The sequence below is a fragment of the Lepus europaeus genome, chromosome 3, assembly GCF_033115175.1.
Source record: "Lepus europaeus isolate LE1 chromosome 3, mLepTim1.pri, whole genome shotgun sequence".
Classification (NCBI taxonomy): Eukaryota; Metazoa; Chordata; class Mammalia; order Lagomorpha; family Leporidae; genus Lepus; species Lepus europaeus.
Genome location: NC_084829.1, coordinates 152,007,887 through 152,031,783, shown reverse-complemented (window position 1 = coordinate 152,031,783; position 23,897 = coordinate 152,007,887). Strand labels below are relative to the sequence as shown.

General features: G+C 45.6%; 1 protein-coding gene across 2 annotated transcripts in view; it reads right to left on the bottom strand.

Annotated features, from left to right (window-relative positions):
* The window catches only part of MTHFD1L (methylenetetrahydrofolate dehydrogenase (NADP+ dependent) 1 like), a 193,096-nt gene that overhangs the window by 91,891 nt on the left and 77,308 nt on the right, over positions 1-23,897 (bottom strand). For both annotated transcript variants that reach the window (XM_062186925.1, XM_062186926.1), the window contains exons 19-20: positions 21,288-21,356; positions 14,017-14,128 (exon numbers count right to left, since the gene is read on the bottom strand). In XM_062186925.1, coding sequence (XP_062042909.1) covers positions 14,017-14,128; positions 21,288-21,356 — 181 coding nt within the window. The remainder of the gene's footprint in view (positions 1-14,016; positions 14,129-21,287; positions 21,357-23,897) is intronic.

The window sequence follows — 23,897 nt, the reverse complement described above, 5'->3', positions numbered from 1 at the left end:
TGTCTCACTGTCACATAACAGGTAATCCGGCCACTCTCTACTGGGCGGAAGGGTCACCTTTGGCAAACCTACTGTACCCGGTCTATTGAACACTCAGAGATGCTTCTCTCTATATTCATTATGGTGGAAGATTACCCTGGTTTCCTGCCTAGGGTTGGGTGAGTCATCCCTCACTATTCTCCAAAATGTCCTTTATGCTCACTACTTTATTCTTTCAGAAATGGACAAACCTTTTAACGCTGAAGCTCATCGTCCCTCACAGTTTTTATAGTGTAGGATAGCACGGCATAGTAATTTTATAGTAATTTATGTTAGTTTGACAGGGGAATGATGATTGTTTAATATTAATTATTCCCACCTGAGAATATGTCACATGTCTCGCCACTTATTTAGGTCTTTCTGTATGTCTTTCAATAAAATTTTATAGTTTTTTTTCTATACACTCATTTCTTGCTAAATTTATTCCTGGGTTATTTCAGAGCTCTGGGAACGTCTATAAATAGTATCACTTTTCCCATTAAAATATCTGTTTAATGCTGATTTTAAAAAATGGTTGATTTTTACATGCTTATAACCAATAAATGAAAATGTTTATGACTTCACATAAATTCAATCAACTCACTTGAATTTTCCCCTTGCACATACTGTACATAAATAATGAAAAATGTCTCTCTTCTTTCCCAATATTTATACTTTGAAATTGTCCCCGCTTTATTCCATTGGCCAGGGCTTCAGACTAGCGATGAGTAAGTGTTGGCTAAAAGCATTCTTGTCATGGCCCAGAGTACAACACGTGTGCCCAGGGCGGGGGGCGGGGGTTTGCACCATTTACTGGGATGCTGTTAGTTCCTACTTCTCAATTTTACTTAGATTCTGCTATTGCACGAGATCTTATACTCCATTTCCTCTCATCTCTGAAGATACTTTTTGAGTTGGCTTCATTGTGATTTACAGAGCACTTTTAATCGACGCTGTTTGTACTGAAGCACGACCAGGGAAAACAACATTCATGGCTGCACAAGAGGCTGAGGCTTTTACCAAAGCCCTACGTAGCTGTTTCTCCCCTTTCTGCTCCCAAACAAGACGTGATGAGGGCCCCATAAAGGGCGACTCCATCACACAGGCCTGTAGCAGCGGCTCGTTTCCCAACATTCCTGGCGTAAAATTCCACTCTGCTTTCTTAGTAGAAGCACCGCATGGTGATTCTCCCCAACACTGCTAAACACTTTAAAGTGACCTCACACAAGTGCAAGTGCTGAAGTACAGTTTATATACAGAAAGGGCAACTGGTCTCCTTTCATCATCCCCAGGCTCACTGCTCTCTGCCGACACGGGGCAGGATGGCAGCCACACGTGTCGTTCGAAGCGTCACTGAGCAATGGTTATTTTTCAAAAGATTTCCTTAAGGGGCTGGCACTGAGGCATAGTGGGTAAAGCCACCACCTGCAGTGCCAGCATCCCAAATGGGCACTGGTTCCTGTCCTGGGTGATCCACTTCCACTCTAGCTCTCTGCTATGGCCTGGGAGAACAGTGGAAGATGGCCACGTCTTTGGGTACCTGAACTTCCGTGGGAGATCCAGAGGAAGCTCCCAGATTCAGATTGGTGCAGCTCCCGCCACTGGGGCCATCTGGGGAGTGAACTGGTGGATGGCTGACCTCTCTCTCTCTCTCTCTGTCTCTGCCTCTCTGTAACTCTGCCTTTCAAATAAAATAAATAAATCTTTTAGAAGAATTTCCATCTATGCATTTTGTGAATTAGAAAAACTCATGTTTAACCTCTGGATCACATTTTAACATCATTTTATGTTAACTCACTATCCTCTGCATGAAAATATTTTGATGAGTTTTATTTTAACTGCACGGTTTATGATGGCAAGTGGAGCTGCATTCTGAGCACATTACTTAGAACAGAGGTAAATCACAAGGAGAGATGGCTTCCATGTCTCATTGACAATAAATCTGCATTTATCGCACATAAAGAAACAGTCAAGGTCAGGTTAGAGACTCCTAAAGTTCAAAGCTCCGTCCAAACTTCGTACTTTTTAAAGCTTAATTGTTCTTTTAACTTTCGAATTTAATTACTGCTTCAACAAATCATGTGGCAAATATGCCTAGGTTCAAGATCAAAAGCATAGTGCCAATTCATTTACCCGTAGATGTGTCACCTAGCCACCTGAAATGTACTGACAGTTTTTCATTCAACAAACACTATGTAGTACCTGCCCTGTCCTGTGCACAGGGTCATGTGAGACAGCAGACACTCAGAGGTTCAGCAGTGACAGAAAAGGCCTTGGGGCCAAGGGCTCTGTTGTAAATTCCTGCTCCCCTTTACCCTCATTGTCTGCTTCTGGGAAAATTCCTAACTCCTTCTGATGCTCAGTTTTCTCGCCTATAAGATGGGCATAACCTTCCTCATCAGGTTGTCGGAACGCTCGGTTGAGTCAATACATGGCAAACACCAGGCAGGGGCCCAGCACGGCGGCAGGGGCCCAGCACGGCAGCAGGGCCTCCAGAAACAAAAACTCTTGCTGCTCTCAGTAAAAACAAAACAAAACTCATGCCAACAACCGCACCATGTGCTTTACACGAGGGTTCAAATGGCTCCTGGGAAAACGGAATGATGAGACCAGTTTGTCTGGATGTAAAATCAATTTTGAAATCCATGCATGGTGGTTTTAAGATGCATTCTCTAGGAACTTTCTGCAGGGCCCTCATCAAAACCACTTCCGTGCTCCTCACAGCTGCCTTGCGGGTTGGCTGCTATTATTTTCTGTAGTTTTACCGATGAGGCACATGGGGCTGGGAGAGCTCCCTGGAAGGGGTACCACCCCTGGGTACTTTCAGGTATCAGGAAGAGGCTTGGCATTTAGTGAGGGAGGCCAGGGATGCTAGACCTCTGGCAACACCCGTGACAGTCTCACAAAGACTTGTCCCACTCCCCACAGGGTTCCCCACCAGAGAGAAATTCTTCTGGTTGAAAACCTTGTTTATGATCCTATGAACCTAGAACCTCATTCAATGTCTTCTACATCAAAGCAGAAAATGCTCTCCCAACTAACAGTTTGAGTCTGCTTCTGAGGATGGCGGACAAGGGAGAACAACAGGAGGATGCTCACTATTTCAGAAAATGGCACCACCAAGACAAGGAACTGCTCGTGACATCCAAGTGGCCAGCAGCACACTAACACTTCTGTGCTTCACACAGGTTTCATTTCAGGATCATGACGTGCCTGTCATACAAAAGAGCACCGAGCATATTAAATCTGAGATCACACTCAGCCACGTCACCTGCCCAAAGAGCTGACACGTAACACGGCCAGGATTTGAACCATGGCTATCCCCAGCACCCATGAGTGTGATGCCAATTTATCTACTGCTCCCTGCCTCTGTGGAGTTCTTGGAGCTGGGAAGTGATTCATCAGATATGTACTCAATGCTCACTCAAGGCCAAGCACTGTTCTAGAATGCTGGGAAACAGCAAAGAACAAAAAAGCCAATGTGCCGGTGCGCAAGTGGATTTCTACTCTAGTGGAGAGACAGATGGTGGTCAGACAGACGCAAGCGTGTCTGATGGAGTTCACAGCACAGAGGCCAAGGGTGCTGTGGAAGGCCTCTGTGAGACCTAAGCAGAGACCTGAAAGAAGTGAGGGAGCACACTGTGCAGTGTTGAGGGAGCCCGGAGAAGCAAGAGCAGTGCATACGAAGACCGGACATGGCGGAGGAGGCCTGCTGGGACCAAGCCAGGGGCTACCAAGAACTGGTGAAAGGCTGGGCAGTGGCAGATGCTAGGTGGGGTAAAGAGTAGGCCTGGGTTTATTCTGAGAGACGGAAAATCCTAGATGGGTTTGAAACCAGATGGGTGTGACCTGACTTCATTTTGAAAGGACTACGGTTATGGCTTTAGGGAAACAGATCTTGCAGTCCGGCAGGGGTGCCAGTGGCTGTGAGAAAGTCAGGCAGAGAAGGTGGTAACCCGGCTAGGAGAGTGTGTCACGGGACAGGAGCAGTTGGATCGTGTAAATCTAAACTGAGAGCTCACAAAACTCAGCAGTGGACCGGGGGCAGTGTGGATAAAGAAGAAAAGGCAAGTGGTGAGCATCTGGCCCAGGGGATGGTGGCATCTCATACAGGAGTACCTGGGTTTGAATCTTGGCTCCACTTCTAGTTCCAGCCTCCTGCTAATGTGCACCTGCTAATGAGCAGGAGATGGCTCAGGTACCCAAGTTCCTGCCACCTATGTGTGAGATCTGGATGGAGTTTGGGCTCCTGGCTTTGGTCTGGCCCAACTCCAGCTGGGTGGCAACTGGTAGGTAGAAGATCTCTATCTCTCTGCCTTTCAAAAATAAATATATTAATGAACATCATAGGAGAGGTATGGTAGTATAAGGACAAAGTGTGAATTACCTTTCAATGGAGTTATAAAAGATTTGAATTTTCTTCTTCAGGCCCAAATACTGTCTAGTTTTTCCATAATAGTTAACAAAGAAAAGTTATTTTTGAAATTGATTTATATGACACACCTGTAGGATGCTACAGCCATATTTAATTTTTTCTAGGTAATATTCTTGCACAAGAGTAAAAGGAAATAAGAACAAGAGAGTTCACTCATCACAGCCAATTGTGATGGAAGCAACCTATCTACTGATAAGTAATTGGATGATAAATTGCTACATGTGACCATATGGATGAATATTAGAAACCTAATATTCAATGAAAAAGGTAATTTCAAATGTTTAACCTATTATTTCAAAAATGAGAAAAATAAGGCTATAAACTTAAACTCACTGTTTCCGTTTTTCTGCATGATACATCTGGCATGGGGCCAGCATTAAGAGGCAGTGGGCTGAGCTGCCACTTGAGATTCTAGCATCCCATATCAGACTGCTGGTTTGAGACTCAGCTGCTCCATTTTCAATCCAGCTCCCTGCTAATGTGCCTGGTAAAGCAGTGGATGATGGCCCAAGTACTTGGGCCCTTGCCACCCACATGGGATATACAGATGGAGTTCTGGGTTCCTGGATTCAGCCTGGACAAGCCCCATTCATTGTGGTCATTTGGAGAACAAGCCAGTGGATGGCAGATGTCTTTGTCTGCCTCTTTCTCTCCCTTGTTGAACTATAAACTGTTTGAATAAATAGTTCAAAAAGTTTGCGGAGGGGTTGGTGTTGTGGTATAGAGGGAAAAGCCACCACAGGTGATAATGACATCCTACACAGGCGATGATTCCAGTCCAAGCTGCTCCACTTCCCACTCAGCTTCCTGCTAATGGCCTGGGAAGAGCAGCAGAGGAAGGCCCAAGTGCTTGGACCCCTGCCATCCAAGTGGGACAGCTGGATGAAACTCCTGGCTTCTGCATGACCCAGCCCCGGCCATTATCACCTCCTGGGGAATGAACCAATGGATGGAAGATCTCCCTACTACTGTCTATCTCTTTCTCTGTAACTCTGCTTTTCAAATAAACAAATATATCTTTAAAAAAATAAGTTCATGAAAAAAATGAACCTGAAAGATAAATTTATTATGGGGTAAAAAAATTTTGAAATCCATTAACAGTTTTTTTTTTTTTCATAAGATGCCTTTTCCATGAACTTTCTGAACCTTTCATACAAGTTAATTTAGTTTGTTTTAAAAAATTAAAGTCCTTGATTTGTGGCCTTAGAGGACATTATGATTTAAAAAAACAGGTTGTAAGGTAAACACATTTATAAAAAATTTGCCCATTTAAGTTCTATATTGTTGGCTAGCACGTCATTAAAGTAAACCAATTTAGGGGCTGGTGCTGTGGTGCAGTAGGTTAAACCACAATTTGCTGTGTCAGCATCTCATATGAGCTGCTACTCCACTTCGGCTGCTCCACTTCTGATCCAGCTCTCTTCCTATGCACCTGGGAAAGCAGTTGGAGGATGGTCCAAGTCCTTGGGCTCCTGCACCTATGTGGGAGACCCAGAGGAGGCTCCTGACTCTTGGCTTCAGCTTGGCCCAGCCCTGGCCACTGTAGACATTTGGGGAGTGGATTAGCAGATGGGAGACCTCTCTCTCTCCTCTCTCTGTAACCCTTTCAAATAAAATCTTTAAAAACAAAACTAATTTAGAGTAATAGATGCTACATCATATGAGCCTATCAATTCTACAATGTTGGCTAAAGTCACACTCTAAATGATTTAGCAACTCAAAATAGAGTTTAGATTTGCCTCTGGTGTCTCTCCCCTTGGCAGTGACCCCTTCCCAAGTAAGGGGTCAGATTCCTAATGATTTATTTTTTAATAATTTATTTTTATTTATTTGAAAGGCAGACACACACACACACACACACTCACACACAGAGGGAGGGAGGGAGAGAGAGAGAGAGAGAGAGAGAGAGGGAGGGAGGGAGTGAGGGGGGGAGAGAGAGAGAGAGAGAGAGACAGAGGTCTTCCATCTGCCAGTCTACTCCTCACATGTCTGGCAGGGCTGGGCCTGGCCAAAGCCATAAGCCAAGAACTCCATCAACATCTTCCATGTGGACAACAGGGACTCAAGTACTTAAGCCATCACCTGCTGCCTCTCAGGGTGTGGCTTAGCAGGAAGGTGGAACTGAAAGTGGAGCTGGGACAGAAACCCAGGCACTGCGACACAGGATATGAGTTATGGGCCACATGAACGGCAGCCTAAGTGCTGTGCCAAATGCCTGCCTGGATTTCCACACAGTAATGAGAAAAAGATGAACAGCACATAGAAAACTGACAATTCAAAAATGCCCAGACTTTCGTAAATACATTTAATCTCAAGGGTGTAATGAAATGTCATTTCACTACCATCATACCAGCAAGAGCTAAAAAAAACTAGTAAGTGTTGGGAAGACCTTTGAGAAGTCAGAAATCTCATCAACAATTGGTGGTAAAATAAACTGATACAACTTGGTAAAATAATTTGGCTTTACTATTATGCTGATGCTGAGCACATGTTCTGAACAGATCACAGAAAACCCAGTGCAAATCTTCTCAGAGACATGGACGAGGACGCCCCTGCAGCGTTACCGTAACAGCAGAACCATGGAAGGCATCTAACCACCCCACAAAGCCTGCACATCAGCAGGTGCTGCGTCCACGCCTAGGGGGAACCTCACTGCAGGTCCAATGAGGCCTCTGATCACAGCGACAGAGATGCATGCAAAAATGTAATGCTGGACAAAATCTCAAGCTACATAGAGCAGATGGGGGCACGCCTGAACCTTGCGTGTTCTGCAAGTTTTCCATCTTCAAATGTGTTTTTACAAACCTCATGGGCCGGCGCTGTGGCTCACTTGGCTAATCCTCTGCCTGTGGCGCCGGCACCCCGAGGTCCTAGTCCCATTTAGGGCGCCAGATTCTGTCCCGGTTGCTCCTCTTCCAGTCCAGCTCTCTGCTGTGGCCCGGGCAGGGGAGCAGTGGAGAGTGGCCCAAGTGCTTGGGCCCTGCACCCGCATGGGAGACCAGGAGGAAGCATCTGGCTCCTGGCTTTGGATCGGCGCAGCGCGTCGGCCGTAGCGGCCATTTGGGGGGGTGAACCAACAGAAGGAAGACCTTTCTCTCTGTCTCTCTCTCTCTCACTGTCTAACTCTGCCTGTAAAAAACAAAACAAAACAAAACAAAACAACAACAACAACAAAAAAAAAAACCAACCCACACCTCATGAAGAGTGGTATTTCATTGCATGTGAAAATCACACAAAATTCAAATCAGGGTTCATAAATAAAGTCTACTGCGACACAGCCACTGCCATTCATAAACACTGAACTTACATCTTGTCTGTGGCCGCTTCCTAAACTGAGTACGTGCGACAGAGATACAAAGACAAAACCTAAAATGCTCATTATCATACCATTTACAGAAAAAGTGCCCATCTCTGTTACAGCTCAATGCAGGCAATAACGCTGACAAACACAATCTTAACAAAATGCAAGAAAATAGTTGCACATCTGTGGTCCCCCAATATGTGCTGAGGTAGCAGGAGGGACCCCAGTGAGCTCAGGATGCCTGAAACTCTGAGGGCAATCCAGTAGATGGTGCAAGTGCTGCCCATCTGAGGGCCTGCGACGTCTGTGCCCCCCCATCCTCTCAGTGACACCCCGTTCTTGTGATGCTGCCTTCGTGCTGGGTGCTGCAGTGGAAACCAAGAACTCTGATAACAGCCTGGGCCCGGGAGTGAGGCTGCAGGCACAGCCTGGCTCCTAGGCATGAGGCGGTCCCTGCCCAACAGGGACACAAGTCTTGCTAATGAGGGACGGTGGTTATTTAAGCATGAGATAATACTGCTTTTTCTTTTCCATGTATATGAAATAGATTTTCAGCCAGGTACTAAGCTGTTACGACATACTTACTTAATAAATGCAGGTGTTGGGGTGCTTGATCAGCTACCAAGGGCGTCATAAAGGGAAAAGGTATGGGAACCTCTCATGGAGGGTCACTGGGACACCCATGTATGGGGCAAATAAATGTACACCCAGGAATGAGAGCCCCTCACATCTGGGGAGGGTTTCCCTCTGGAGAAGAAGAGAAAGGAATGGAACAGGCCAGGTGTCCTAGTTCACGCACGGTGATATTGGGCAACTTATACAGGAATGAGTTGTACTTGGGCTCCTTCTTGTGGAAGCCCAGGAGCTGGGTGCCAGCACTGACTCACCGTGCGGTGAGGGACTACTGGTGGAGTGGGGAAAAGCAAGCAGGTGCAGAAGAAGTGAAGTAGCAGCAACCTTGCTTTGCTGCAATCTGCTTGCGTGGGAACCAATCCAGGCCTAGGAGATGGCATCAGTGCACTGCAATGAGGGGTTTCCTGAGTTAGCACACGACATTCAGCCACGACAGCTAACAAGCCACCTCTTCTCAGCCTTGAGTTGATTACGAATATGATTACCAAGGGAAGAAGTTTACATGTAGCTTAACAAAGGGGGGCCTAGCCTGGGATGAGTATTTAACATAAACAGGGTGACATCTGGGAGCTCAGAGGCCAAAGATCACCTGAACCCCATTTTTTTAAAAGGAATATTTAATTTGGTCTAGTGTTGTTCTACCAAAATGTAGGACTATTTAAAAGTTCATAGCAAAGAAAACCAAAACTGAGAACGAGCCAGGAGCTAGGTGCAGCCACCAGCAGTGTCCTCTGAAGTCCAAGGACAAAGATCCAGCTCGGCCACAACAGGATGGGACGGGGAGACGATGGCACGCAATGGAACGCAGCAGCTCTTCAGGAGGAAGACCTTTTACAGCAGCAGAGAGAAAATGGAGGAAAAGGCAGCAGAGCCCTGTCTGAGTAACTGTTTAGAGAAGCGAGAGGAGGCTCTGTGATGGGTTAGGAGTGAGCTGCTGGACAAGCACTGTGGGTGAGGGTGACGGCGTCAAATGAGCACGGAGCACAGAAAGCCAGCAACACACAGCCCATGGGGTGCCAAGAGGCTGTGTACAGCACCGTGCTTCACGGTTGCCTCTGGGAACCTAATGAGAATGGAGAGCTGTTCTCCAGTAAGAAAGCTACAAGGCCAATATCCACACGTCTAAGTCTGCACACAAGTCTAAGACGGGTCTGTAAACCCCTCCTGTCTCTCCCTGGACCCCTGGTGTGGGTAACCCTTGGTTAGGTCCCATGGCTATAGTACAAAAGTACACAGTATGCTTTGTCTCTTCGCCTTCTCTAACTGCCTTTCAAATAAATAAGAAAATAAATCTTAAAAATATAAGTACACAGTGTTCATCTGTAAGGGCAGACTTTTCTCAAAACAGAATTGCAGCCAAATGAGAGCAGCACTGGCATCTAATCTGGGCACCAGTTCAAGTCCTGGCTGCTCCACTTCCGATCCAGCTCCCTACTACTGGCCTGGGAAAGCAGTGGAGGATGGATCAAGTGCTTGGGCCCCTGCACCCATGTGGGAGACTGGGAAGAAGCTCCTGGCTCCTGGCTTTGGCGTGGCCCAGCTCTGGCTGTTGCAGCCATTTGGGAATGAACCAGCAGATGGAAGATCTTTCCCTCACTCTCTCCCTCTCTCTCCATAACTCTGCCTTTTAAATAAATAAAATAAATCTTTGAAAAAAAGAGCAGAAAACAAAAATCCAGGAGTCATTTGTAAGTCTGAGATTCTTACAAACAGTTTAAACTTTAGATAATTAAAAAAGAAAAAAACAATAAGAACTCAATGTCATTTTTGTTTTCTTCATCTCTCTTTTTTTCTCATACACATGATTAGCACTTGATGCCAAAAAAATGCCTTTACAGCAGTACATGAAGGCTGAGTGGACTCTCATGAGGAATGTTGACTCAGGAGAGAAAACAGCTATCATAGGCACCACGCACTTTGCCGAAAAATCTCCTGAAGTGCTTCACTCTGGGCTGACAAATCCATGCAAATCATTAAAATGAACTTCAGTCTGTTTTAAATCTAAATGGACTATTGATTCCATTATCTTGGAATAATCATTGCAAGTAGACAAAATAATTCCTTCCTTGTATGTGTTGGGATTGGGCTAAACGTTCCCGAGTACAAGCAGTAACATGGAGAAAGTACTCAGAGATGCTCATTTGCTCTAGGTGGACCCATTTAATACCCAGCCTCCCTAGTGCACCGAACTCGCCGCTGAGCTCCTGTCTGCTGGCACGACTCCCACACATCGCCAGCCGCAGGAGCGTGAGAAACGTGCTGTGCTCATGGTTGATTCCCTGCACCTAGCACACAGGGCCTCACACAGAGCAGGAGCTCCTCACGTGTGCACAGAAGCATTTCAAGGGACTGAAACAACACATTCTCAGTCACTCCTTTTCTAAAGGGCATACAGAAGTCAAACTGCTACATTATTTGCTCATCTTCAGTTTTCCTAAGAAATTCTGTCTTTTCTAATCCTTTGTCCATGTTTCTTCTGGATTACCCATCCTCTTCCTATCAACCTAGTCTACAGTGTTGAAGCATTCTTGCTGTTCATCATTTGTCTGTTACCTTGGCAAACATTTCCTCCCAATCTGTCCCTTGTCTGACCTCATTCCTTTTGTTTATGCTGACTGCTGTTAACTTCTGTGGAAGGGCACTCAAACGGGACTCTTTTGGGCTCTCTTTGGCTTCAGGCCCACTGCTCACAGGCCAATGGGTGATGCCTGTTGACCTGGCAGGACTGCCCAAGAGAGGGTTTGAGGGAAACAGATTTCGTATCCCATAGAGCAACCATCGGCTGAAGGTTCCCAGAGGGCTGAGCAGGTCAGAACCCAGGAAAGGGGTTCCAAGCTCCACCCCCGCCAATGCTGCACCCCTTTCCTGGAACTGGGGAACAGAGCTTCAGAAGGCCAACTGGAAAGGCTCATGTCCCCACGATGGTGCCCCGGTCCCACGGTTCCTGCCACGGGCACTGCTGCCCACGTGATAACGGAGCTATGGCACTGCAATGCTGCTTCTGGCCCCAGCACACAGAGTCCTGTGGTCTGTGCACTTGTCTCACACATGTATACACACCAGAGCATGCTTTTCACACACTAGAAGTAACAGAGGTGTTGGTGGATCTGCCTTCATAGGAACAACATTCACAGCTGCCAAAGGATGGGAGCCACCTGACTGTCCCTCAGTGGATGAATGGATACACAGTGTGGTAGGTACCTATATGCTGGATTACTACTCAGCCTTAAAGCGAGAAATTCTGGCCACATTGTTTCATGAAATAAACCAACTGCAGAACGACAAACACAGTATGATTCCACTTAGATGGGATGCCAAGTAGAGCCACATTTGAGCCAGAAGCAGAACAGTTACCAAGATCCAGAGGAGGGGAGGTGAGGAATGCTTACTGGGCAGAGAAATTCAGTTTTTCCAAGTTGAAATGAATTCTGGAGACTGGCTGCACGAGCACGAGAACATACTTCACTACTGAAATGCATCCTTAAAAGTTAAGCTGGTCAATTTCTTGTTACGTCTATTTTATGATTAAAATAAGATCATTATTCAGAAAAGATAACTAAATAAAAAAGGAAATTTGATGGTTATTGGTCATGCATCAGTAATGCGGGAACACAATAATGAGGCATGACCAAATGTTACTGGGTCTCCATGCCTATCGGGTATCGTGCCAGCGCTTCACATGCGTGAACCCGTTTAGACCTCATTTCAGACCCATGAGACAAGATCTGTTTTACAGAGAAGGAAACTGAGGCACAGAAGGGTTGGGCTAAGGTTTGAGTACATGAAAAGAGGTGAGCCAGATACTGACTCTGGAACTTGGCTTCTAAGCCAGCTGGCAATGCAGAGTTCACTGGCAGGGAGATCACCCTCCCAGCCTCTTAGATCAGAAGGGATCAGAGACATAATTAGCATAATCGCTGACATTTGCATAGTTCTCCATGTTTAGCAAAGCACTTTCTCACTGGATACTATTCATTAAAATACATTAATACTTATTCTTCTTTTATCAAAAGAGCCCTAGAGCAGTAAAGGAACCGGCCTTGGGTCACACCCCCAGACAAGGTTTGGATCCCCCGGATTCCAACTGTGGCTCACCATCCACAGCAGTGATGGGCACAAGAGCTCCCCAGCTCATCCAACTCCTCATTTTTCAGGTAAGAATTGCTACAAAGGACACACAGAGAGGTCAACGCTTCATCCAAGGGTCATATAGAGTGCTAGTGTGTCCTGTGTATGTACTCATACCTTTAAAGCTATTTTGCCATGGCGAAACATATTCTATAAATACGTGTTTGATAAAGGAAGGAATGATACAGAGGCATAGAGCTCTGTCAGCACAAAACAGAGTGGTTTTCTCCCAGCAGCCCTTTTGTTCCCAGCGTTGATGCATTAGAACCATCACTTCACTTATGCACCTGACTTTTCTGTGCCTGCCTTTGCCCTGTCTCCTTGTCCATTAGCTCTGCTATTACGCATGATCAACCAAGCGAATCCATTTAGACAGCACGTCTGCCTCCTCCAGTGGTGGAGCTGGTACGGAGGCAGCCACGCTCAGGCCTGCTGGACAAATCAGACATCTGAGGAACAGAACTACATATATCCTCACTTGATCTTGACTTTGTATATAAAGAATTTGGTCTCAGTAACCTTCAATGAACTTTGTGATGTACAAGCACAAAAGTACAGCCTTAGAGTCCTCTGTCTGTGGAATCTTTTCTGGTCAAATAACTCACTTCTGAGTTGAATACAAGGCTGATGATAAGAGTGAAAAGGATGACTGCTATATTTCATTACAGGTATGCACATGGTTAGTGGGAATTATTTCTTGGCGTGTTCAGTTTGTGGATGTAATCCCACGCATGTCACATGAAGGTACCTTCCAGGAGTCCTGGTCTGTTTTTGTCTCTTGTTTCTTCCCAGCCTATCTGAGCAGAATCTGCAGCAGGACTCCGGACAGAACATGCAACCAAAGCCAACGTGGTGCAGGCAGTACAAAGAACCTGACAGCAGCAAAAACTTCCAGGTCAAAAACAAAAACAAAAAAAAACAAACACACTAGGATTCCAGGAAGAGAAAACGGACTCTGAGTTCTGAGTACCAGTACCGGTGCTACTAATGACACTGGCTACTAGTTAATGAGCACTAGTGAACTGCATTTACCACTAGACAGTCCGCTCCCTGAGGGCCAGGCCTGGTCTGTTTTGCTCACCCCTGGATCCCCAGCTCTGGGCAGCTTGCCTTGTAAATGGTATGCTCAATGAACACTTGCTGAACGACTGAACAATCGTGTTAAATTTTCACGATAACCCTATTGTTAGCACTATTTGAGAGCAGAGAAAACTGAGGTTCAGTGGTAATTAAAATGCATTCAGGGTCTCCTGCTCACAGCAGATGTCAGACCTTGTATTCAAAACCCATTTGTACTTGACAGGATCACCTACAGCTCAACCACAAAATAATTTCATTAGCATTGACCAGATCTTTGGGCTTTTCTAATATTGAGACCTTCTATGATGGACAGGTCTAAAAGAATGTATTTCACGCCAGTGTGAGAACGCGCTATTCCAGTCATCATTTGTTAATTTTCTACAAGACTCTACCATGACTAAATGGAAATGAAATGACTTACCGACAAATCCTTCTTCCCCAACCAGTTTCAGGGCAATTTTATCAGCCAACACTGAAGAGTTGCCATGAGCGATGTTGGCAAAGGGGCCGGCATGCACAAATACAGGTGTCCCCTATAGAAACAGAACACATGAATTCTCAGCAGACAAGTTGAAGGCTGGAAACCAAGCTCAATCTGGGGCACACAAGATGGGACAGACTAGAGAGTGTTCCAGAGACTCACCAAGTCAATGTGCTTTTACCTACACTGCACATTTACTACAGAAAATTTCTCACAGAGCGTTAAAACACTTCGATGCACTTTATTATCCTATGCATCCCATGCTAGTATTTTACGTTTAATGCTGAACCATGTAGACAAAGCTTAAGAATACGACTCATATCTGACTATAATTTTAACAAGCTACTGTGTGTGTGTGTGTGTGTGCTGCTTCAGTGACTATGAAATCAATGATGCACCTTACATTATAGTGCTCTGCATTGCTGCTGGTCTAAGAGGTATATTTATTTATTGTTTCATTTAGGAAATTAATCAGTTCAAGAAAAACCTAGAGTAAGCATAAAAATCAATTCAAATCAATGAATTATGAAAGTCAGGGCAGGTCAAACACACAGTGATTCAGCTGAATACAGGCTGTTTGCATCTTAATTATAACACTGCTATTCTGATATCTGAAAGTGTAGTTTAGGTCTTTCTCCTTGCTTCATTGTCTCATGTATTAGAAATCTGATAACTACTAAGATAATGGAAGCAAAGAAAAAATTTAGTCATAATAAAATGTTACAGTGAGCCTTATTAATAAAAAGGATGACAGGGAAATAGAGGAATCATCAAAAGCTTTACGTTTGAATTCTTTAAACAAAATCTGTTTACATACTCATTTTTATTGAAATTTCTATACTTTTTCCTTGGCCTTATGGATGACCATAGAGCAGAGCCCTATCTAAAATGCTTATCCACATGCATCGATGTGTTTAGGTTTCATTAAGAGTCGAGCCAAGGCCACTGAGGTCTGTGCATACCAAGGCTGGGCTCCACCTGTGAAAATACCGCTTGCCCTTTTGCTGACATGGGGTGGGGCGCAAAGGCAGGGAGCCACGCAGGGGGCCCGGGGGCTGGGAGCCACGGAAAATTCCCACGAACCCTGACGGGCTATTAGCTGAACACATTTCAAAAACGAGAAGGCTCAACAAAAGCAGGAAATGGACGAAAAGTCCTCTCTGAGGATGAAAAAGACAGTTTCTCAAAGCCACTATGCGTTTTCGGTCACCTTTTTCTTCCGTGAGTCCTAGAGAGAGAGAATAGCACAAGGGCCTGAGAAGTGCACAAATGTGTGTGGACAAAAAGCTAGGAGTATCAAACACAGATACGCACGCCTGCAGCCTGTCCCTCGGCCACCTGGCTGAGAAACACAGGGTACAAGCAGCTCTTGTTCCTGGACAACCTCTAGAAGTTGCTACCAGGTCCACAGCAACATTTTAATTAAAAAAGACAAGGACTTGGGCAGGGGTTGGGGGCAGTAGTTGATCCAGTGCTTGGGATGCCCGCATCCCATGGCAGAGAGCCTGGCTGGAGTCCTGGCTTCTCCACTTCCGATGCAGCTTTGTGCTAATATGCACCCTGGGAAGCACCAGGCGATGGCTCAAGTGCCTGAGCCCTTACCACCCTTGTGAGAGACCAGGACGGAGTTCCTGCCTTGGCTTCAGCCTGACCCAAGCCTGGAGACTGCAGCAATGTAGGGAGTGACCCAACAGGCGGAAGACTTCTCTCCCTCGCCACCTTTCTTTTTGTAACTCTGTCTTTCAAGTAAGATGAAAATAAATAAATTTTAAAAAAAGAAAAAGGACTTTTGGCCTTTGTAAAATCTTTCTTATTTTTTAGGCTAGATACTAATCTATTAACAAAAGCATTTTTCAATTAAAAATTTTATTTTAGTCGATAAATAAAACTTTATGGGGTACAATGTGATATTCTGATACATAGTGGAATGATTATATCAAGCTAAATTACATACACACCGCCTCATACAGTTAGCATTTTTTTGTAGAAAGAACACAGAAAACCCACTCTGTAAGCAATTCTAAAATATTGGGACTATTTAACGGTCACCTTGCTGTGCAACAGATCTTGAAAACTCACCCCTCCTGTCTGGAACATCTCTCGGTTCCCATCCCACCATTCTACCCTCTGTTTTGCAACAGCATTTTGTAGATTTGCATAAATGCAGTTTTAGCTGGAAATTACAAAGCCAGACAATAGAGGGCAAGAAAAGGTCACCTTCTCCTTCACCCAGGAAGCCTAAGGCCCAGAGATGCTAGGGAATCGTTTAAAACTCCTGATATTGAGTTTTTAATACAGGGACAGATAAACCCTCAGTGATGGAAACAGCTACAAGACAGAATACTCTGATACTCTGAAGTAAATACAATCTCTAAGAAATTGCACAATTAACTCAAATGCATAAGAATAAGAGTCTTTCCAAGACGTTTTGCCTTGCTGGAAATATTCTTTATCTGCTATGTCCAGTACAACAACAACCAGCCACAGGAGTTGCAGAGCACTGAAAATGTGGCTGGTAAATTTTTTCTAAAGAAAGAAATACAAACATTCAAATGTGGTTAAAACGATTAAAGAAATCAATTTTTCCCTTTCTTCAGATCTACTTGGATTGAAGTAATGACATCTGGCCCATGGCCACCACCTCTGACACTCCACCACGAGGGTGACTCTGTCAACCCCGCATATTGCTGTTCCCTGGAAAATGTACAGACCTCTCCATTGCTTTGTTGTTTTAAGTCTTCCACAGATTCTCAGCCTGGCTACACACCAGAGTCACCTGGGACAACCAGGTCTCACCCCAGCATTCTGATTCACTGGGGGGGGGGGGAGGGGGAGGAGAGGGGGGCTGGCATCAGTCACTGTTCCAAATCTTCCCAGGAGCTCCCTGTGAGCAGCCAGGATAGAGAACTACTGGTTTCTTGGCAAATTCTGAGATGTAGCTTTTGATTAAACCTAACCGCTGACGGGACGAACAATGAAGTATATTTAAAAAATGAGCACTGAGCACAATCTGCAAGCTAATCAGTAATTTTTTAGGTTGTCCACTGGTATGGCTTCCTGGTGTCGTTTGACTGGCTAAGTTAATCTGAGTAACTGCGCAGGATCAAGATAGCACAATCCATGCATACTGCATGCTGTGGTTCATTTTCGAAGCAAGACTCATTATCTGTTAACTTAAATCTCAAAACAACCAGTGCTTTAAATGAAAACTAGATACAAAAATAAGTATGTTGGTACTGCTGATATGTGGGAAAACATTCTCAGATATTTCACAGATGTCTGAAACTACGGATAGTGCCAAAACCAAGACAGACTGTTTTACATCTACTCAACATACCCATGCGAAAGACAAAAAAAGTTTAATTCAGAAATGAAGCACAGTAAGAAATTAACAACAATAGAACAATTATAAGAATATCATAAAAGTTATCAAAATCTTATGAACTGGCCCAGTGTTGTGCTACAGCAGGTTAAGCCACACTTGCAATGCTGACATCCCAAGTCAGAGCACTGGTTCAAGTCCAACTGCTCCACTCTGATCCAGCTTCCTGCTAAAGCGCCAGGAAGGCAGTGGGAAATGTTCGAGTTGCTTTTGGCCCTGTTATCCATGTGGGAGACCAGGATGGCTGTTTCGGCCATTTGGGGAGTGAAATAGCGGATGCATGACCTGTCTTCATTGCCTTCTCTCTGTCCCTGCCTCTCTTTCAAATAACGAACTAAATCTTATGAATTGCTTCTTTCTGGAATTATCTACTTAACATGTTTGGACTATGGTTGACTGTGGGAACAGAAACCATTGAAAGTCAAACCGTGGATGGAGTATAGGAACTCCTGTAGCAGGGGAACCAGCCACGGGCACCCCAGCAGTCATTCATTTCTCCAGTGGAAACCACATTTGCAAAGTGGGGAATACCCTAGAGGTACAAGTCATTAAAAAAAAAAAAAAAAAAAGATTCACTTATTTACTAGAAAGGCATAGTTACACAGAAGGAATGAGAGACAGACAGATCTTCCATCTGGCTGGTTCACTCCCTGAGTGGGCACAATGGCTGAGACTGGGCCACACGGAAGCCAGGAGCCTGGAAATCCACCCAGGTCTCCAACACGGGTGGCATGGGCCATTTTCCACTGCTTTCCCAGGTGCATTAGCAAGGAGCTGGATCAGAAACGGAACAATCAAGACTTAAACTGATGCTCATATGAGCTGTCGGTGTTTTAGGTGGTGGCTCACATACTGTGCCACAATGCCAACCCCAAGTCATTTTTAATACGAAAAATTTGATTGCTTAAAACAACAAAATGATTTTCCTTCATAATAAGTATTTAGTTTTGAAGGAGAAGTATTATGAGGAAGTGGTATCATATCTCTTCCTATGTTTTTGTCTTTTCTATTCAGATATTTACTTAACAAGTGTGCAGTTTGAAGAGCAACGCAATAAAAACAATAAGCATCCATCCTATTATTCAACAAGTATTTACTCAGCACATCACAGGTGCTTCTAGGAGATGGGGATATGATGGGGACCAAAATAGAAGATCCTGTTGTGAGCCTGGTGGGAGGAGGCAAACCTCTTACAACATCCTGTGCTAAGGAGAGAGGAACAAAGCATAGGTACAGCGTGTCTGAGGCTGTACTGGACCCGGAGGCCCGCTGGGCGTGAGACCTGGGCAGACTCGAAGGAGCCAGGCACCTGCAGATCAGAGCAGCCCTGGTGTGCAAAGGGAGCAAGGGATGAGGATGAGGGCAGGGGTGTCACCAGATCCTAGGACTTCCAGATGAGAGCGGGGCTGAGCGTGAGCTGCCCAAGGACACTCAGCAGGAGGAAAGTGGCTTGCTTAGGTTTTCCAGCTCCCTGGCTGCTGAGTAGAAAAAGGACTTTGGAAGGGAAGGGTGGGAACAGAGGGTGAGTGGGAGGCTGCTGCGGTGGTGCGGGTTGGGGCTGGAGCAGGGAGGAAGCAGAGGAGAGGCAGTGAGAGAAGTGGACAGAGCAGAGGGGATAACGGAGGAAGACTGTGGGGATGGGATGGGGAGAGGGGAGGAGATGCCTCCAGGATTCCCAGGTGTTTGGTCTGCAACCGGCCAGGCCTGGGAAAGGAGCACCCGAGGAGGAGGAAGCACGGAGCAGGTAGGAATCACAGGCATTTCCATACCTAGGCCCCCAAGTCTGCAATCCCAGGATCAGGAGCTTGAGAAGCAGTGTGGAGTCAGCACGTGGTGGATCCCAGGGGACAGCATGGCCACAGAGGGGTGGGGCCAGCCCTCCCACAATTCACAAGTGAGTTGGGAGCAGGCAAAGTGTCCAAGATGCCAAGGAGAGAGCCTGGGCGGGCAATGGGTCCCAGAAGCCAGAGCAGCAAGCGTTCCTCTAGGAGACATGGTTGGCTGTCGTCACCCCTGCTGAGGGTCATGTCAGACAGCGACAGAAATGCTGGCCTGGCCACACAGTGTAGCAGGTGACCCTGCTAACAGCTATCGGGTCAGGTGGACCTGAAGGCCAGTTAAAGTGGAGATGCCAGTTGCAGACCTGAGTATCTTACTGGGAAGGGGGACAGTGGGTTGGAGGAGTAGCTGGATGGGGACGTAGGGACTCAGAAACAGTCTCCCTTGGTTTACGACAGTCTACACCAGAGCGTGTGTGCAGGTGGACAGGACAGAAGCAAGGACTCAGGGTGCAGGGGGCAGGTCTCAACACCCAGAGTGTTTTACTGTCACCAGCAGCTGCAGGACCTGAGGACAAGGTCCTTCCACCTGCCTACTCAGCTCCAGGGACAGCTTCATCCCTCACTCAGCCCCTCTGGCTACATCTAGTGTCACCACTTGGGTCAATTGACTTGTAACTCAATCCCTGCTCCCTCTGCCTTCACACCGCCAAGCATATACCCATTCCAGGGCCTCTGTACTCAGGTCACCCTCTGCCCGGACGGCTCCTTGGTTTGCACACACCTCTGTCTGGATATCGCTTTTAACAGGCAGGCACAGAGACATCCAGCCCACATCACTGTCTCCTCATTCACTCCGATGTCCCCTCTGCAGTCCTTGTACCAGTTAACAAGACACGTTTACTCACTCGTCTGTTGTCTGCCTCCTCCACCAGGGTGGGGGCTCTGAGTGCAGAGACCTTGGATTGTTCCCTGCTGTGGCCTTAGCACCTACTGCTGGCCCAGCCAAACACTGAATCTTCACAATAACCTTGTCAGGCTGGTTGCTGCTATGATCATTTTACAGGAGAGAGAATGGAGGCTGAGATAGTAAATAAGTTAGTGCATGGAAGTGTCCGCTCAAACGCAGCTTCCTAGCAGTGCAGTCAAAGAACAGATGGTAGCATAGTCTGCTGTCCTGTGTCCTGGGCACACTTGCTCGCCACTTGCCTCCACACACCCTGGATGGGGTGTATTTCTTCCCAACCTGTGTTTAATGACATCTGCTCCAAGTTGACCATGGCGGAAGTGTCCCTACCATAGAAACTAGCAAATGCTTTAACCCAGGGATTTTTTTTCGCTCCAAGGAACTGGCTGTAGAACACTTACCAGTACAACCTTGTCCGCCCCTCCTCATCCCCCCGTTTATCTCTTTCTTCAACTTGACCCAGATATTGCCTCGCTGTGTGGGCCCAACCCCTGGGGTCTCATTAGCTGAGAGGAAGCAATTAGGCAGTCACTTTATCAACCGAGTACAACTAGTCACTAGAAAATTAAATTAAAATGCAGAGGTCTTTATGAAAAAAATTAAATTCAGTAAAGACAAGAGCAGCACAAGCCATGCACAAAAATAACATTCTTATACGAGTAGAGTACAGCATGCTTTCCTGGAAACTATCTCTTGGCATTCACTGTATTTTACTTGGGAAAGACATACAAAGCAAACCCCAAAACTTAATGATATGAGATCAAGCTTAATCATAAAAAAAAGAAAAACAGAAAAGTAAACTTGACTATAAAATTGATTAGAATATTAGACAGATATTGACTTCTTAAGTTTCTACTATGGTCAAGTAAGCCAAAATATGAATCCTATCAAATACTCCATTAATAGATTTTTTTCACGTGTGTATGTGCGTGTGTGTATGTCTGTGTCTGGATGACCAAGAATTCCTATGCTGCTCCTGGCCTGGCTCCTCTTGGCTGGAACTGCACACATTCTACAGTGACACACAGGCAATCTGATTGGTGCCAACTCTATAAACAATTACTATAAAAAGAAAATCACTTACTTCTAGGGTCTGCATCAGATTTGGTTTTATTGCATCTTTCATCAAAACCGTTAAAGCACCTGTCACCCCCTAAAAGAGAAAGAAAACATTTAGATTACTGCCAAAGCACTCGAGGCAGGGTAGTTCAGGTCTAGGCTGTTCCCAGACAGGCTGCTCCAGGGATGGCTGAACCCACTGGCTACCCTCACCTCTGGCCTCTATGGAAATGGATGCAGCCATTCTGGGATGGGCAAGGGGGGGGCTCTTCTCCCAAAACTTTCCTTGTCGATGAGCAGGAAGCTTGCAATAAAGAGATCTTTCAATCTGCCTAACAGAGTCTTCTGGCAACTTAGGCACATCATATTTTCGTTATCTGAAGCTTTACTATTGCCCAAAGAAATGTGGAAAAAAAAAAAAAAAACTGGAATAAGATTATGACAGAGGAGAGATGAGGGGAGGCAACGTGTCCACTCTGGTCTCCAATCCTCTCTAAACCTGCTTCTCGTGCACACCTGAGAGGCCCCATGCTCCTAGCCTGAAGATGACGCCCCTGAAGTTTTTGAAATCCATATATACATAAGGGACCTTTTTAAAAAAGATCATTGAAATGCATATTATGGAAATAAAAAAACTATGCATGGATTTCAAAATCTTTCCGATCAAAAGAAATCGACATTTTTGAATTTTTTTATTTATCATTTACTTGAAAGGCAAAAAGAGAGAGAGACAGAGATCTCTCATCTGCTGATTGACTCCCCAAATGCCAGCAACAGTAGGGGCTGGGGCAGGCTGAGGCCAGGAGCCTGGAACTCAACCTGAGACTCCCATGTCAGTAGCAAGGACCCAACCATCACTTACTGCCTCCAGAGTGCACAGAACCCTGGAAATGGAAGAGGATCTGGGACTTGAACTTATGCACCTTGATAGGGAATGCAGGCAAGCTGTGCCTAATGACTGCCCAAGCTTAGCTTTTCATTCATTTTCCTACAAACTTTGGAAGTACCCTCATACATAACTAAGGCTGTCTCCTTCCAGTCCTAGGAAGCACTAGCCCGGGTTCTTTCCAAGTCACCTTTCTCCATTCCTGGAGAAAAGACAGTAATGGTAATGATACTTGAGAACTGATTGCTTGTTTTCGTTCTAAATGAGACGACACTATTCACTTTTTTTCTTACTTTTTAGTAGTAGTCAGTTAGTAGAAGACTACAGATAACTGGGCCAATTCTTGTGACCGTAGCTCTGGGTTAAAAAATTAAAACAAACAAAAAAAAAGATACCACCCCTCACTGCACACAGCATCACAAAATACACCATCCTGTGTCTCCAAACCACCCCCACAGACCTGACAGATCGGACAGCAGACTGTAGAGCATCTTCTACACTACTTCTACCACCAAAATTATTCACTTAAGAGTGATAAGAAAATGCACTCTGTTTTCCAACTTTCTGTACAAAACACTCATTGCAAGAAACATAAGCTACCCATTGTAAACAGACAAAGATGGTTATTGAAGAAATCGACAGGATGGGAAGAGCTCAAAGAAGTTAGTCCTTGTGTCCTGACACAGGACAGGTGGAAGAGAGAGGCAGCTTGCCAGCTTTGCTGTGCCCGCTAAGGTTTGGGTATGGTTTATCCCCTCTGAAACTCATGCTGAGATTTAATCCCCATTGTGAGACATTAGCAGGTGGAACCAGCTGGGACCTTGAAGAGGTGATTATGCTTGGCCTTCATGAACAGATAAATCCACTCATGTGATTAATGGATTAACGGGTTATCTGGAGAGTGGATAGGATATAAAAATCCTGTCTCTCACCCTATGATCCCCTGTGCTGCTCTGGGACAATGCCTGTGAGAAGGCCATGACTAGATGTGGTCCCTTGACCTTGGCCCAGAACTGTAAGCCAAAAATAAACTTCTATAACTCACCCAGTTTATGGTATTGCCCTCTTAGCACAGAAAATGGACTAAGGCGCTCTTTTATTCTTATGCTTCCCAGTCAAACAAATCTAAGTGAAGAAACAATGCAATTGCACTGTCTCAGCCAGGTTGCCATCTGCTACTTTTCTGCAAAACATCTCAGCTCTGGGTGCTCCCGATACATCATCCATGACCAAACCCAGGCAAGGAGAACTTCACCCTGGGAGGTACCTATTGTGGCCGTCACATCCTGTGTAAGCAAAGCCACCCAGCTCCCACTACAACACTTCCATATGCCGTGCCTGTGATAGGATAAGCATTTCTCCAAGGTGTATCAGAGCCACAAGAAAGTTTAACAGCTCCTAAAACCCTCCCTCTATTTCCTTTCTTTTTTTAAAGATTCATTTATTTACTTGAAAATCAGAGTTACACAGAGAGAGGAGAGGCAGAGAGAGAGAGAGAGAGAGAGAGAGAGAGAGAGGTCTTCCATCCGATGGCTCACCCCCCAACTGGCTGAAAAGCCGGAGCTGTACCCATCTGAATCCAGGAGCCAGGAGCTTCCTCCGGGTCTCCCACGTGGTTGCAGGGGCCAAGGACTTGGACCATCTTCCACTTCCCAGGCCACAGCAGAGAGCTGGATCAGAAGTGGAGCAGCTGGGTCTAGAACAGTGCCCATATGGGATGCCAGCATCTCACGCCAGGGCGTTACCACA